The sequence below is a fragment of the Phoca vitulina genome, unplaced genomic scaffold (assembly GCF_004348235.1).
Source record: "Phoca vitulina isolate PV1807 unplaced genomic scaffold, GSC_HSeal_1.0 scaffold8, whole genome shotgun sequence".
In the NCBI taxonomy this organism is placed as follows: Eukaryota; Metazoa; Chordata; class Mammalia; order Carnivora; family Phocidae; genus Phoca; species Phoca vitulina.
Genome location: NW_022589711.1, coordinates 25,141,529 through 25,159,468, shown reverse-complemented (window position 1 = coordinate 25,159,468; position 17,940 = coordinate 25,141,529). Strand labels below are relative to the sequence as shown.

The 17,940-nt window shown below is 39.0% G+C and overlaps 1 protein-coding gene across 1 annotated transcript in view; it reads right to left on the bottom strand.

Annotated features, from left to right (window-relative positions):
- Window positions 1–7,417, bottom strand: part of TBC1D23 (TBC1 domain family member 23) — a 55,164-nt gene extending 47,747 nt beyond the window's left edge. Inside the window, exon 1 of the mRNA XM_032406418.1 lies at window positions 7,132–7,417. Coding sequence (XP_032262309.1) covers window positions 7,132–7,184 — 53 coding nt within the window. The 5' untranslated portion in view covers window positions 7,185–7,417. The remainder of the gene's footprint in view (window positions 1–7,131) is intronic.
- Between the last annotated feature and the right edge of the window lie 10,523 nt (window positions 7,418–17,940).

Genomic DNA, 17,940 nt, shown 5'->3' with positions numbered 1-17,940 from the left:
TATGGGTCACTTTTATACTTCAAAACAAACGTTAGAAACTCCTGAAAGGGGAAAGTAACCACAAGAGAGCTATTTTAAAACCAAGTTTCTTGGGGCACCTGGGTGGCTCAGTTGGTTGAGCATCTGCCTTCAGCTCAGATACTGATCCCAGGGTCCTGGGATCAAACCCTGTGTCAGGCTTCTTGCTCAGCAGGGGAGGGGGGTCATCTGCTTCTCCCTCTCCCTCTGCTCCTAACCCCCCCCCCTTGTGTGCTCCCTCTCTCTCTCTCAAATAATTAAATAAAATCTTTAAAAAGAAAAAAAAAAGTTTCTTGTTTCTCCAATATCCCTGAATAAAACAGAAAACTTACTGAGCTGATGAAGTTACTAAACTGTATAATTACTTCTATTTTCTAATTAAATATTACTGTTCTCACAGACTGTAAATAATAATTCTATTTTATATATGATATAGGTACATGTAATATAATTATATTACTTACATAACGTACTTAACATAATTACACAAATACATTTAAACACATAATATCAGATATGTACATATTATCTAAATGTGAATATATAAGCATAATATCTCAAGATCAAAAACTAATCTATTTATTTTTGGCAAGGGTATAAGAATACATTATGAAAACTAAAGAGCTTTAAAGCTATAGTATATAATGCTCTGTATCACATCCCACCGTATCAATCATGAATTGTCCCTTTTTGTGTATATAAGACAGACAATGTGGTACACAGCTTATGCATATCCTTAGTTTTATAGGTGCCACAGATACATATGTTCAACAATGCATATGTTAGAATAGTGTGCCTTTCAAAACACAAGATTGAGTATAGACTAGCACATTTTAATTTTTATTTATTTTTAGTTTTTTTAAGTAGGCTCCACACTCAGTGTAGAGCCCAACAGAGGGCTTGAACTCACAACCCTGAGATGAAGACCTGAGCTGATATCAAGAGTCAGACGCCTAACTGACTGAGCCACCCAGGTGCCCCAGAACTAGCGTATTTTTAATTGGGTTCTCTCTAGGTGTCAAGTTTAAGTATATGTGAAATACATAATATATGCAATCAACTTAGAAAGAACACAGGCCTGAAAGAGATAGAAGTTTAAGTCCCAGATTTTCCACTAACTGGGTTTGTCATCTGACAATCCTAAGCCTGTCTTCTCATCTCTAACCAGAAAACTACAATAATTCATAACTTCCCCTTCTCATAGAATTGTTGTAAAAGCCAAATGAGATAGTATATATGAGCATCACATAAGAGATAAAGCCCTATGCAAACATATAGTATTTTTCTTATATCCTGCTAAAATTATTAAATATCACCATAGCAACTAGTTTTATGTAACAACTGCTTTAAAGCAAGAAAAGCACACACTACAGCATTCCCACCCAACTATGAAATGCTGTCAGCTTAAGGGTAAGAAAAAACTTCTTTAACTCTCAAGAAAAAGAGAGGAAACTTGAAACAAATGATTTAATGATTTAATTACTGATCATTTTCTCAGCTCAGGTCAGAGGTTAGACAGACTCTTAAAAACAAATATACATGAAATTTCAGGAAATAGGCTTTTTTTTTAATTGGCTCTTAACTTACTGCTCTTGCATTTCCACAAGAAACAATTTGTTCTTGTAAGCCTAACATGGGACTGATTTATTCTTCATTCATAATTCTCAATATCTAAATAAGTTACTTCAAGCACTGTCCCCTTTCAAGCTATATAATCCTATTCAAGCAAGTGAAAACAATGCAACTTCTGGCTTCTGGTTTTAAATCTGTCTCAAATTTTTTCTAAAACACCACACAACAGCTTGAATATAACCAGTATTTAGTTAATGTCTGCTGAATGCTTTGCTAAACTCTGTTTTGCTTTTTGAGACATGAGGGAAGCCACTGTTTTTAGTTTATACCAAGTAGAATCCACATTTTAGCATAAGCAGCAGAAATGATTTGCCACACATAGTTTCTCAATTCTGTTCAGAAGACACCTACTCATAAGTTGGCTGTGTACTGCAGCACACTTAACAGGGTGCTCCAGAATTACCTGACTTGCCTCTAAGCTAGGGAATGCACCTGTACTCTTTACAGTAAGTACAAATAAAGGAAAATAAATTAACTGAATACTTTTTTTTTGGCATGCAGAAACCAGTTACTAACATCCACAGGAGCAAAATCCTAGAACTGAATTATTATTTAGGAATTACCTTTAAAAACAGGGGCGCCTGGGTGGCTCAGTTGGTTGGGCGACTGCCTTTGGCTCAGGTCATGATCCTGGAGTCCCGGGATCAAGTCCCGCATGGGGCTCCCTGCTCAGCGGGGAGTCTCCTTCTCCCTCTGACCCTCCCCCCTCTCATGCTCTCTCTCTCTCATTCTCTCTCTTTCAAATAAATAAATAAAATCTTTAAAAAAAAACAGTAAAATCTGAATTATAAGAAAAACATTAAACAGTATAAACAAAATAAATCTTAATTTCTTTTTTTAAGTCTTCTTAATTTCTAATTATTGTCTGCATTCTGCTTACAATTTACAAAATCAAACAGCTGTCACTTAAAAACCCCTAATTCAAAACAATAAGGCTTACTTTCCTTTTCCTTTTCTTCAAGGTAATACCTAGTCTGCCCAGAACCACAAGCTGCTAATATTCCTCTTAAACAACGAGTCCCATTCTCTTTCATATTAAATGTATTTCTTATATGTAAATATACTGATTATATCATGTCTGAAATTGCAATCACCTACTCCTTAAATCTCTCCTCATATTTCAATGCTTATGAAATGGGAAGCACTGAGAACACTATTTACAAAGTGCACAGAACTTTGAAAAAGACCCTATTATTCCCAAAACAATTCTATTCACATTTCAAATGAAAAATAAAAGCTTCTTTATGAACTGCTTTTACAATTTTATGAAAAGTTTAGCAATAAATTATAATCATGATTTTAAAGTGAATATTGTAGGGCGCCTGGGTGGCTCAGTTGGTTAAGCGACTGCCTTCAGCTCAGGTCATGATCCTGGAGTCCTGGGATCGAGTCCCGCATCGGGCTCCCTGCTCAGCAGGGAGCCTGCTTCTCCCTCTGACCCTCCCCGCTCTCATGTGCTCTCTCTCTCTCTCTCTCTCAAATAAAAATCTTTAAAAAAAAAAAAATAAAGTGAATATTGTACAAAAATTTTAAACTAAACTCAGGATACCAACAGTTGTTGTAAAATTAATATCTATATAAAATATATTTTTTAAATTATGACTTTAGATGTTTAGGCCTTATGTCATGAAGAACACCTCAGAAAATGAGAAACTTTTGTTCAAATCCAAGGCTGACTGCTTCAATACCGAGAAGAGTAATTATCAATCTCTGAACTGTAAAAATTTAACATTTGTTTGATTTTTACAAACCAATAGCTTGTTTAAATTTAAATAATTTCAAACTCGCGGGCACCTGGCTGGCTCAGTCAGTAGCACATGAGACTCTTGATCTCAGGGTCATGAACTCAAGACCCATATTGGGAGTAGTTTACTTAATAGAAAAAAAAAAATTTTTAATAATAATTTCAAACTCGCTATAAACATTTTTAAAAGATTTCTCCACACCCTCTGAGCTTACGTGGCTGCAGTTTCAGAAAGTTAGAGAGCTATTTTCTGAAAAGGTGAGCATACAAGCAGACGATTACACAGTTCACAAAAACAATGGAGTCAGAAAATGTATATGAAATGACAGGTTGGTATGTTATTGCACATGATTTTACAAAAGTCATTCAGACAATAAACATCTACTGAGCCACCTGCTATCAGCCACTGCCCTTGAGAAGTTCACTATGTAAACAGCAATGATAAATCATGTAATCAGATAAATTACAGCATAATGTGTTAGGGGAAAAAATATAGCAGGTAATATATAGAGATAAATTCCTCTGGCCAAATTTTGAGCTATACATCATCTAGAACCTTGCTAAAGAGTATGGTCCATGAACCAGCAGAATTGCCATCACCTAGAAGCTAGTCAGTCAGAAATCTCAGGTCCCAAGCAAATCTAGTGAATCTACATTTTAACAAGATCCCCAGGTAATTCTAACGCACATTTAAATTTTGAGAAGCACTGGCCTGGAACATAACTGAAAATATGCAAGTGTCATCTTGTACTTTTAAGATCTTTGGGCCCCATCCTGAGCCATTTTACAAATGTATACACAATTTTAACATGGTCAGCTACCTAGTTTCACAGATTAAGAACAAACTGGGAAATACCACTAACAAAGAAAGAAAACAGAAAAAAACTAACAAAAAGCAATCTCAAAAAGAGATGGTTGTATGGGGCCATTTAACATAGCAACAATCTACCCTTTCTGCCTAGATAGGTCTCACTATAATACAGAAGTATAATAGTAATTGATATTCTTAAATGTGCCTCCTCTAACTAGACCACAAATTCCTTGAGGACAGGGACCTAGTTTTATTCTTACACATTTATATCTGTAAACTGAATGACCCTAAGTCACTGAGCTAAGTTCCAGTTAGGCAACGAGATATGTAACACATTTCAGAAAAAGTTACAATAAAAATGTGACTTGGGGCGCCTGAGTAGCTTAGTCGGTTAAGCATCTGACGCTTGATTTCAGCTCAGGTCATTATCTCAGGGTCAAAAGATCAAGCCCAGCATGGAGCCTGCTTAAGATTCTCTCTCTCCCTCTCCCTCTGCCCCTCCACCACCACCACCACCACACACACTCTCCAAAAAAAAAAAAAAAAAAAAAAAAAAAAAAGACTTTTTTTTGGAAAGAGTAAACCCTGCCCATTCCATAACAATCCATTCACTAGTCTAAGAACAGAGGCTCTACCAAATCTATGGCTCCAAATCCAAATGTCTTCTCTGATTGTATTCAAACTCACTCCTAGGGGACACCCCAGAGTGGAGTAAGCAGAGAAAAAGGAGAAAGATTACATGAGAATGGAAGGAGAGCAGAAATCACGGAACACCTCAGGGTTCCTCCATTCATGAAAATATAAACAACAAAAATTGAAAGTCACACAAAAGATACAACAACCCTAGAAGAGAACAAATGCTACCTTTAACAACCATTAGCTCCATGTTCCTTGCCTCTGTGAATCAGGCTCATATTCACAATCCTCCTAAGAACTTCTCAAAGATGCTTTAACTCTAGAAACATTTCTCACGGCCTCCAATAAACTGAACAGAGGAGGTTTATGATACAAAAATTCACACTTCCAAGACAGCAAATTTCATGAAGTTCTAGTCCTCACTCTCCAAATAATCATTAGTTTTCTTGCCTATGTCCATACTCACACAATTACTCCATTCAGAGGCCTTTCCCATCTGTTAATCTGAATGCACTATCCAATGTTAGCCACTAGCCATGTGTGGCTATTTAACACTTGAAATGTGGCTAGATCCAATTGAGATGTAGGATAAAGGTAAAATACATGTTGAATTTTGAAGACTTGTTACCAAAAAAGATGTAAAATTATCTAATTGGTTTCTTTGTATAACAATGATATGTTGAAATAATATTTTGGATATAATAAAATAATTTCAACTGCTTTTTGTTTTTTGTTTTAGTTTTTAATGTGGCTACTAGAAAATTTTATATTATAGGGGCACGTGGCTGGCTCAGTTGGGGGAACATGTGACTTGTGATTTCAGGTTGTGAGTTTGAGCCCCAGGTTGGGTGTAGAGATTACTTAAAAATTAAAAAAATAATAATAAATCTTAAAAAGAAAATTTTAAATTACATATGTGGCCCACATTATACTTCTATTGGACAACACTAGTCTAAATCCTGTTGATTCTTCAAGGCCTAATTCAAACACCTTTGCTTCCATGAAGCTTTCTCCAATAACTGCAAATGAAGTGGCTTCTGCCCACCCCCCCACCCCCCCACCCCCCCGGAAATCCCATAACACTTTCACTCACATTCCCAAAGAGCTGGATCAATTTTACCTTGTTACTTAGTGTAAATGTCACAGCTCCAATATAAGCAAATTGAGAAAAGAAACTACACGTAGGTCACCGTAAGTTTTCCTCTTACACCTTGGAGAGTACATGCATGCACTAAGGTGATACTGGATGTCTGCTAATTGAGAGTTGAATTTCTCAGTTACTATATTATCTATCCCTTTCAATGATTTCCATTTCTTTCTCAAGGATTAAAGTCCATGTCTAAAATGTCCTGTATAATTTTAGGCAAACAGCTTTATTACATGAGCTGTATACATGTCATGTGATGAAAAAGCAAATCTAAAACTATCTAATACATGTGGTCAATATACTTAAATATAAAAATTCAAAAAGCCTCTAAGGGTTTCATATTTTTTTATGATACTATCCCTAAAAATGTATTTTAAAGATCAACTATTTCAAAAGTAGGAGCCTTTCCCAAAGATTAACAACACTGGGTGACTAAAGTCCACCGAAAATTATTGGAGGTCCCTCCCCCCCACAACCCTGAGTATAAGTCAGGTAAGCACGCAAAGGCTTGGGAGCAGCAAGAGCAATGTCCAGAAAGCATCCAAAGCTGTAAAGACTGAGCTGTGAGGAAAGTGGTCGGAAGAAAAAAGACGACTTGTGTGAGACGAATAGTGGGAACTGTTGAAATGCAAAACAAGAAATAAAAACTAGAATAAAAAATATCTCAACTCTGTGGGAGGGATCCTCCCTGGGTGTATCTCTCAACCTCTCAGGCAAAGGTTGCGGTGGTAATTTCAAGTGCCTTGTCTTCAAATGGTATTCTAGCGCCTCAGATCTATATCCACGCAACTTCCTTCCGAACCAACCTACTCTAACTCCCAGGGCCACATATTCCGGCCAAACCCAGCCCTGAAGCCACCCTCTCCAGCACGTTTTGGACCGGTGAACGAAACAGGAGGACCGAACTGAGGCCCAGTACCTGGGCGACACCCCTCTCCCTTGGAGTCGGGCCTCAGCCCCTCTGGCTTGACGGAATTGGCTGAAAGGACCCGGCCGGCAGAGGGGGCGGGGCAGGGCAGTGGACTTTGTCCAGGACGGGTCTTCCCGTTCCACGCTGGCGCCTGCCAGTGCCTCAAGGACGGGCAGGATGGTGAGAAGGAAGAATAGAGGGGCAATAAGAATCAGCCCTGGGCTTTCACTCACCAGCCGTCACTGCTTGACGTTGGCCCTAGCAGAACCTCTTCTCCTTCCGCCATTGCTGTTGACGTCCACGTCACTTTGCCGAAAAGTGGACCCGGCGCCGGGACCGACTCGGAGACCCAATGTCGTAAAAGATTCTCGGAAGTCTGGGACTGAGCTTCTAGAGAGGAAAAGAAAGAGGGAGGAGGCAAGAGACGGGAGGAACGCAACGTCACGACATCCCCACGGCAAAAGGCAGCTTGGGGGAGGAGACTCAGTCAAAGCTGTTGCCCTTTCAAAGACTACATGTCCCAGGATGCCCCGGGGACCCGGACGGAATGAGGGAGTAGGGAGAGTGGGCGGAGCTTGATGAGGGAGCGTGACCTGGTAAAAGGCCTTGTGAGCGTCGTTTTTTAGCGTCCATTTGGCTTCTTCATTACGTCTTGGCGTCCTTCTTAACAAAATCAGAATTGGGAGTCCTAACTAGTGGAGAGAGTAGGAGAGGGGGGAATTCCACAGGGAAGGTGAAGGTAGGAGGATAGCCACACTTTAGTCATTTCCTGCTGTAACAACTCGGTTTGCGGAAAGAGTTGGGTGTAAGAAAGGTCACGCCCACCCCTATTTGTGGGGCGCGGTCAAAAGTACAAATGGAGGCCGCATACTTTATGCCTGAATACTTAGAAGTTGTTTGAAGTTGAAGTTGTTTGAAAACAAGCGCTAAAAATAAAGGAAATATGCTCCAACCTCCCACCTTTATATGTATCTTCCTAATAACCTGGAAGGTCAAATCCAAATTCAGATATCTAGACCTCCTGGAGTCCCAAATAGAGCTGCCACATTTCTTCTCTTCCCACCCTACTTCCTTTCCAGTTCACTCCACAAGTATGGGCACCTTGGCCTCCACGTCCAAGCTCGGTCCACACCACCACCATCAAAGCAGCAGCCTCTTGTCTCCCCTTTACCATCCAGGTGGGCACAAACTCAGGAGGATGGACCTAGGGAAACGCTTTTGCAAGCCTTGAAACCAACACCGATGAAGTAGAGATGCATGTAGCAATATGAATAAATTGGAAAAATATAATGTTGAATGGACAAAACGGATTGCAGAAGTTTAGGTAAGGTATGGTGTCATTTATATTTGGTGTTAAAAATAGGCAAAACAGTATGCTGTTTATGAATAGATGCATATGTGCTTTTAAAAATGAAGGGGAAGGGGAAGGATAGAAAAACTGGAATGGCATTTCTCATACAGCCAGACATTAGTTAAAGCAGTGAAAACAGATTTTATTCAGAAACTACTGACAGTACGGGAAAGAGCTGAGCTCTGTTCCAATTGGTGCAGAGGTGATTAGAGGTTTTAAAGGGAGAATGAGGGAGTAGGGAGAGTGGGGGCTCATTAGAGTCAGAGAAGTGAAAAATTACAAAGGGTTAGCCAGTGTGACTGTGATTAGGCCAGCTGTGTCTGCTAGCTGGCAATTTTTGAAGTTAGGATTCTATCCTCCCACAGAGGCTGGGAGACAGTGGCCCTATCATTCCTGATGATTACATTTCAAAGAAATGACTCTCAGATCCTTGAGAAGGACACTTTTAAGTTGTAAGAGAAACATATTCACAGTTGTAAACCCTTTCTAATAAATGCTCCAAGAAAGCGAGGTCAGAAACCTATCACCAGGATTGGCTAGAACAAAGAGTGAATTCTCCTGGCAGTTGAACTTTCTCAATCAGGCATTTTAATGAGGAGCTGGATTTCCGTGGGGGGCTAGAGTCCTCCTAGGGACATGGTGTTAAGTTGCTAGAAACCATGCTAGAGTTTGGTCAAGTCTCTTAGTGCAGAGGTTTGGACAGTTGTTATCTGTGGAAAGTTCTGCAGTTCTCAGAATTACATTTGGGGGAAGGAGAAGAAATGGCTTCAGTTATATTTTTAATATTTTGTTTCTTAAGAGCTGAGAAGTGTAGTACAGTAGGTGTTCACTATTCTTTATAGAGTCTATACTTTAGTATACAGAATTTTTCATAATTTTAAAACTATTTGACTAAAATAAGCAGAAAGCATAGTCCAGACATTTCATTAACAACCAAAAACATGTTTACTCTCTTCCCAAAAGGGGGATGATGCAGAGCCACATGTTATTACACCCATTTCCAAGCCCAGGATCTTTTCCTTCCGTGGGGAAAATTTCTTTTAACATGGAATGAGGGGTTTGATGACAACTATCAAAAAGAATAAAAGGCAAGAACCTAGGTCAATTTACCATCCTAACTTCAAGACTTCCACTGTGTTCCTTTAGTTGTTGGTGGGTTTTCAGAAGCTTTTCTAAAATGGTTTTAAAAACTGGGGCGCCTGGGTGGCTCAATTGTTAACCGTCTGCCTTCGGCTCAGGTCATGGTCCCAGGGTCCTGGGATAGAGCCCCGCATCCGGCGGGCTCCCTGCTCAGCGGGTAGCCTGCTTCTCCCTCTCCCACTCCCCCTGCTTGTGTTCCCTCTCTCGCTGTCTCTCTCTGTCAAATAAATAAATAAAATCTTAAAAAAATAAAAAATAAAATGGTTTTAAAAACTATTATGTTGGGGCGCCTGGGTGGCTCAGTCGGTTAAGTGTCTGCCTTTGGCTCAGGTCCTGATGCCAGGGTCCTGGGATCCAGCACCCTGCTGCCCCGCCCCCCAAGTCAGAATCTCCCTCTGCCACTCCTCCTGCTTGTGCTCTTTCTCTCTCTCTGTCAAATAAATAAATAAAATCTTTTTAAAAATGTTTCAACTTATAAAAAAAACTATCAGTGACTTCACAAGCAGTTGTTCACTGGTTAAGGTGTTTCTAATCCTCAATCGTAATGTTCATGTTTAGTATAATTAAATCAGTGATTGCTTTATACAGTGGTAAAGATATTATTGCATTAAAAATATCTCACTTGGGGCGCCTGGGTGGCTCAGTTGGTTAGGCGGCTGCCTTCGGCTCGGGTCATGATCCCAGGGTCTTGGGATTGAGCCCCGCATCAGGCTCCCTGCTCAGCGGGGAGCCTGCTTCTCCCTCTCCCTCTGCCTGCCTCTCTGCCTACTTGTTCTCTCTCTATATCTCTCTGTCAAAAAAATAAATAAAATCTTTAAAAAAAAAAATATCTCACTTGACGGGGCGCCTGGGTGGCTCAGATGGTTGAGCCTCTGCCTTCGGCTCGGGTCATGATCTCAGGGTCCTGGGATCAAGCCCCGTGTCGGGCTCCCTGCTCGGCGGGGAGCCTGCTTCTCCCTCTCCCTCTACTGTTCCCCCTGCTTGTGCTCTCTCTCTGTAAAATAGATAAATAAAATCTTAAATATATATATATATTTCTCACTTGACATTTGAAGCAGTTCTTCACTTTGTAGAAGTAAAGTCAAAACTTCTGACTTCCACTCATTTTTAATAGGGCCAGAGTCAGCTTCATGAGCATGCAACCTGGTCAACGCACAAGACCCCGTGCTTAGAAGGGCCCTGCACTTGGTCTAGTGCCCTGCTATTGCCATCTTGAAATTCCTAATGATTTAGGAACAGGAGGTCTCTTTCTTTTTGTACAGGGACCCCCACAAATTCTGTAGCCAGTCCTAGATAGGGTTAATATGATGTTAATATATAACACACTGGGGACAAGATCTCACTTGAAATTGGTTAATGATAATATTTTCTGGAGTTATAACATTTGTTCTTTACTCATCAACCTATTCTATGTTCTGCTGAGTTCACTCTGAGTTCATGATATTCACCAAGATGACATCCTCTTCCTCCAGTGGTAATCCTAGGAATCTGCTTGTTAGGTGAAGTCCTTGAAACTTGGTATGCCTTTGGTTCCTCTTTCTTGAACAGGTTCTACTGGTTTACTTTCCACAGTGTATGGTGTTTGCTCTTGTTTTGCTTGTTAACATCCAAGCTGCAGTTACTACAGATCTCAGTGGTAGGTGAGTCCTCTGCCTACAAGCCCTTTCTCCTCTTTCTCTTGCACTGGATCAGGGTCATCCACACTTTACCCTCACCTTGTCTTATCTTCTGAAAGGACAAACACCACATTGGGTTGTTGAACTCCAAGTTGCTGAGTTAGTACTGACCCCCTTGCTGATGGGTTTGTTATCATAAGCTCTTCTACTTGCTCTGAATCTGGTTTGTCCACATTTTCCCCAATACACCTTACTTCCTGAGATGACAAGGACCACGCTATGGCCAGAGAACATTTTCTAGCTGGCTGCAAATTTTTATGGGTGTAACTTCTGAGTATTTTATGCTTTAAAAAAAATCTCATAGTCCTGCCATTTACCTCAATTGTTATGTGTTTTAAAAAAAATATCATGGAACTACAAGTAGAATTTGTTAAATTCTAGTACTGGATCTCTGCCTTAAAAAAAAAAAACCCTTTTCAAGAGCTAGAGAAGAAATCATCTGTATGTATTTTCTTACATTTCTCTTTTTTCCTAATTTTAAGAAGATTTCATCAATAATACTGGGAACACTTTCTGTTCTTGTACTTCTCTATATCCCACTGGAGCAGAGGGAGTTGGACTCTCTTTTTTTATAGACCCGATGCTGTACTAAGGTGATGCTGATAGTGGTGACCATCCGGAACTGTGCACAGTGCAGCTATCCCAAGATGCATGTCCAAAAAAGGCACACCCAGTCATCCACATAGGGTATGTTACCTGCTTGTATTTGTGCAGCTAATTGTATCCCCACACCCAAATAAGGAGGTGTAGAATTATGCCATATTATCCTTGGACAAAATCAAGTTGCAATTTTTATAAAGGGAAAATTTAAGTCTCTTGGTTTTAAATGAAACTATAAAAAAATATTTTTCATCTATTATTTGTTCTTCTATGCCATATAATTATGTAATTTATATTTTATTATGTGTACTTAATTCATATTTTGACACATAGTTTATTCTCAATAAATATTTGTCAAATGAACTAAGGGGTTTTTGTGGGGGGTTTTTTTTTGAAGTATTTTTGAATGGATGAAGTCATTCACCTATACAGCTGGTTGGGATTGAGGCAGGTAGGGATTGTGAACTCATCTGTGTGGTCAATTGTTATGTTAGTGTAGTAGAATTTATTTCACTTTTCATTATAATATTATAACATTTCTTTTAACAAGAGAGAAATGATGTCAGCTGTTGTTCCTTTATTCATATTTAAGCAATCTCTTCTTGATTTTCATGTATTCCCAGGTGAAGATGAAGACCTAATAAATTGTATTAATCTACCGCTATATTAAAAATCACCCCAAAACTCTGTGTCCTAAAACATTTATTTTCTCACAATTTCTGTGGATCAGGAATTTAGAAGCAGGTAAGTGGATGTTCTGGGTCAGGGTCTCTTGAGGTTAGTCAAGATATTGGCCAGGTTTGCAGTTATGTAGTCATCTGAAGACTTCACTAGGGCTGGAGGATCTACGTCTGTGGTGGCTCACTCACATGCCTGACAAGTTGGTGTTGACTATCGGCAGGAGGCTTAGGGTCCTCTCCAAATTAGTCTTTGCATGGGCTGCTTGAATGTCCTCTTAACATGGAGTTTGGCTTCCCCTAGAGTGAGAGTTTAAGAGAGACCAAGACCAAAGCCACAATATTTTTTATGACCTAGCCTCAAAAGTCACACACCCATCATGTCTGCAATATCCTATTGGTTACACAGGTCAGCTCTGTTCAACCAATATCCTGTTGGTTACACAGGTCAGCTCTGTTCGATATCCTATTGCTTACACAGGTCAGCTACAAAAAAGCTTGAATACCCAAGGGCAAGAATCGCTAAGAGCCCTCTTAGCACCTGAGTGTCACTTGAGGTAATATTAAATCCTGTACATCCATCATTGTCCAACCAACTTGCCCCTGAGATCCCTGCCCATATCATCTCAGCTCTCCTTGAGTTATTCCTCTTCTGAACTTGTGAAGGACTGTTAACAGGCCCGCTCATGTGGGCCCTGAGTCATACAGCATCTTGTACTCTTTCACTCTGAGAATGATAACCACTTTTAAGTTCCTTTGTAGCCTCCATTACACCAAATGTAGGGCTGAAAGTATAGATGGTGTCTAAAAGTTCTTGTTGAATATTAAAATATTGATTTCTGTTTCAAAATACCTGACTTTTGAGTTTCAGAATTCCAAACTTTCCCAGGAATTTTTCTTTTTATTTTACAAGGACAGATATCTTCACAATTATCAAATTTACTTCACTTATTTGTAATTTTAAAATCCCATTAGGACCTGCATTCCAAGATTCTTTAAACTACTGAAGCCTAACATTTAATTTAATGATGAACAAAACCAAGTTAATTCCCATTCACAGATGACAAGTCAACAGTTGGCAACAATTTCAACATCTGCTTTTAATTCACTTAAAAGTGTTAAGCAAACAGTGATTTAAAAAAAAGACCTGGAAACGATAGTATTTCTTCATTATCCTTCTAGTAGTTGTCTTTGTTAAACAAAGTTGACTCTTAATAGGTTATGTAGATGGACCCAAAGTAAACATTTTGATGGGGATTGACCCATTCCTGGTCTGGGATGGTTATGTTTTAATGTGGGAACCTGTTTCATGCTTTCCTCAGTCCAAGTTTGTTCTCAAATATTCCAGACAAAGGGCTCTTGTTAGGGTTGAGTCACTGCTGGTTGGAAATAGGGATAGTAAACAGTATGTTAGCTGGAACTAGCCTAAATTTTAAAAACTTATTGCTTTTGGTGAGTTCACACATACAATCTATAAACAATATTCTTAGACAATGGCTGTGCTATTCTTTATGTGTGATCTGTCTCCATTCACCTCATACTCTTGTACTAACCCTTCCTTTTTAGTGTATGTCTTGCCAAATAAAATATTTAGCAAGGAACCGTCTAAAGGAATTGAATATACTTACATGATACATGCTTTTAACAATATGTGTATAAAATACAGGTATGTTACATTTTATTTTTTATTAACATATAATGTATTATTTGTTTCAGGGGTACAGGTCTGTGATTCATCACTCTTATACAATTCACAGTGCTCACCATAGCACATACCCTCCCCGATGTCCATCACCCAGCCACCCCATCCCTCCCACCCCCCTCCACTCCAGCAACCCTCAGTTTGTTTCCTGAGCTTGAGTCTCTTATTGTTTGTCTCCCTCTCTGGTTTCGTCTTGTTTCAGTTTCCCTCCCTTCCCTTATGATCTTCTGTCTTGTTCTCAAATTCCTCATATCAGTGAGATCATATGATAATTGTCTTTCTCTGATTGACTTATTTCACTTAGCATAATACCCTCTAGTTCCATCCACATTGTTGCAAATGACAAGATTTCATTTTTTGATGGCTGCATTGTATATATATACCATTGTGTATATATATATATATAGTATATATATACCACATCTTCTTTATCCATTCATCTGCTGATGGACATCTAGGCTCTTTCCATAGTTTGGCTATTGTAGACATTGCTGCTATAAACATTGGGTTGCAGGTGCCCCTTCAGATCACTACATTTGTATCTTTGGGGTAAATACCCAGTAGTGCAATTGCTGGGTCATAGGGGAGCTCTATTTTCAACTTTTTGAGGAACCTCTATACTGTTTTCCAGAGTGGCTGCACTGGCTTGCATTCCCATCAACAGTGTAGGAGGGTTCCCCTTTCTCTGCATCCTCGCCAACATCTGTCGTTTCCTGACCTGTTAATTTTAGCCATTCTGACTGGTGTATCTCATTGAGGTTTTGATTTGGATTTCCCTGATGCCGAGCGATGTTAAACACTTTTTCATGTGTCTGTTGGCCATTTGGATGTCTTCTTTGCAGAAATGTCTGTTCATGTCTTTTACCCATTTCTTGATTGGATCATTTGTTCTCTGGGTGTTGAGTTTGATGAGTTCTTTATAGATTTTGGGTACTAGCCCTTTATCTGATATGTCATTTACAAATATCTTCTCCCATTCTGTCGGTTGTCTTTTGGTTTTGTTGACTGTTCCCTTTGCTGTGCAAAAGCTTTTTATCTTGATGAAGTCCCAATAGTTCATTTTGCCCTGCTTCCCTTGCCTTTGGCGATGTTTCTAAGAAGTTGCTACAGCTGAGGTCGAAGAGGTTGCTGTCTGTGTTCTCCTCAAGGATTTTGATGGACTCCTGTCTCACATTTAGGTCTTTCATCCATTTTGAGTCTATTTTTGTGTGTGGTGTAAGGAAATGGTCCAGTTTCATTCTTCTGCATGTGGCTGTCCAATTTTCCCAACACCATTTGTTGAAGAGTCTGTCTTTTTTCCATTGGACATTCTTTCCTGCTTTGTTGAAGATTAGTTGACCATAGAGTTGAGGGTCCATTTCTGGGCTCTCTATTCTGTTCCATTGATCTATGTGTCTGTTTTTGTGCCAGTACCATACTGTCTTGATGATGACAGCTTTGTAATAGAGCTTGAAGTCTGGAATTGTGATGCCACCAGCTTTAAAGATTTTATTTATTTATTTGACAGAGAGACAGAGAGAGAGGGAACACAAGGAGGGGGAATAGGAGAGGGAGAAGCAGGCTTCTCATGGAGCAGGGAGCCCAACGTGGTGCTCGATCTCAGGGCCCCGGGATCATGACCCGAGCCGAAGGCAGACACTTAATGACTGAGCCACCTACACGCCCCCTAAGCTGTACATTTTAACACTGTCATTTCTACATGCCAAATTCACTTAAGAAGAATACAAAGTTAAATAAAAAGAATTCTTAGCCTATATTGAATATGAAAATGACCAGAGATACAAAAGCATTTTTAAAAATTTAGATTAAAAAATTTCTTCTCTATAATTTTTCTCACACTTTTATTCTGGACAATATCAACTACATCTCTCTTGTTAATTCCTACCTATAACCTGATAACTCCTATATCTGTATTTTTTAGCCCTAGCCTTTCTTTTGTACTTTCCATCTGTAAATCTAGCCATCTACTGGGAGCTTACACTTGGATGACCCACAAACACTCTAAACTCAACATTTCTAAAACCAACTCATCATGTCTACCTGCTTCCCAGTCCTTACCATTTCTGTAGAGGTGAATGGTTTTATCATATTTCCAGTCATCTAAGCCAGAAACCTGGGAATCATTCTAGCTTCTTTCCTTCTTCCTTTCCATAGGTCATCAAGGTCTATGGATTTTTTTTTCTTCCCTAAACATTGTTCAGATTGGGTCCTCCTTCACCCCTGCAGCTTTTCTCTTGCTTTTGTTCCTTGTTATGTTTTATGTTAAGGGATTCCTTAATTAGTCTCTACCTTCTTCCACTTTTCCCCAAACAGACAACAGCCTCTACACCAGGAGTTCAAACTGGCAGCACTCAGACTGGATTGACTTAGCAGCTTTTATTTTGTTATTTTTAATTTTAATTTTTTTTAAGATTTTATTTTTAAGTAATTGCCACACCCAACGTGGGGCTCAACTCAACCCTGAGATCAAGGGTCACATGCTCTACCAACTGAGCCAGCCAAGTGCCCCATTGTTATTTTTAATCACTTGAATGTCTTTATATACTTTTCAGTTCCCCCATCACTTTAGACCATACCCCAATTTACACACTTGTTTTTTGTTTGTTTGGTTTTTTTTTCAGTTTACACGTTTGGTAATTGCTTGGTCCTCACAGCTATTTGAATTTGTGCCTCTTGCTGCATATTTTCTAAAATGGGAATCTACCTAACTCCTTTAGTGGCTCACCATCCTCTATAAAGAATGTTCAAATTCTTTACCAATGATACAATCCTCTCATAATCATAAGTACTTTACTTTCTTCCCTTATAATATATACATCAGTCACTCTACAAGGCCTCAGATACACCCTGCTGCTCCGTGACTTTATGGCTTTGTTAAAAGCTTATTTCCTGTTACTTTCTACTAACTTCTCTCAGCTGGTTATGCCTAGCCTTAACACTTGAGCAACATTTTCTCTGTAACTCTTTCTCTCAAGCAGAATTATTCATTTCTGCCTTTTGCTACCACTTCGCCTTAAATACACCTCAATCACTGCATTTATCACACTTTAATTATGTGTTTATATATTTGTTTTCTCCAATAGAGATGAGATCCTTTGGGAACAGTTTAATATGTTTACATTTCCAGTGCCTGGCATAGTACTGGATACATAGCTGTAATTTGCTGTATGAATAAATAAATGAATGGAGAGTATATATACATATAACATTATTACTGCAAACACATATAGAGCATTTACGGTGCGCCAAGTATTGTTCTAAGCACTTCTATTAATTCCTTTAATCCTCCCAACAACCCTATGAATTAGCAATGAATGAATATGAGGTCTGAATTTAAGTTAAATTAAATAGGCAAGTGGTGTTCTATCTTCATGATTTAAGAAGCACTTTAGAAGTAGAAATGATTGTCGTGTTTGTATTAAATAAGAAAATAAGTTAATGAAAACACACAAAAGATGAAGAAGAAGGAAGACATTACTTTGGGGTCCTTATTATATATCACAATTAGGTGTGATTGCTCAGTTGGATATTTCTGCTTCAGCTTAACGAAATTCTTCCAGAGTGAGGCAAAATCTTATGCCATCATTTTTAGCCTGAAGCAAAGAATTTCTTCCTGCTATAAATATATTATTATTTTAAAAATTATTGACTTGTACAATTATTGACTTGTATTTTATAATTTGTCAGCCGAGACAAAGCCTATACTCCTGCATAAGGATGATGTTTAAATTTTGCCTAGTTATAGTCTTTACAGTGTCCAATGAGGCTCTACATAATCTGCAACTCTAACATTCCCTTCATCTGGAAAGCTCTTTCCCCAGATATCTTTGTGGTTCACCTGGATAGATAGTGTTCAGGTAGGCCTGAAGGGGAAACACCTTCAGGGAGGGAGTGAC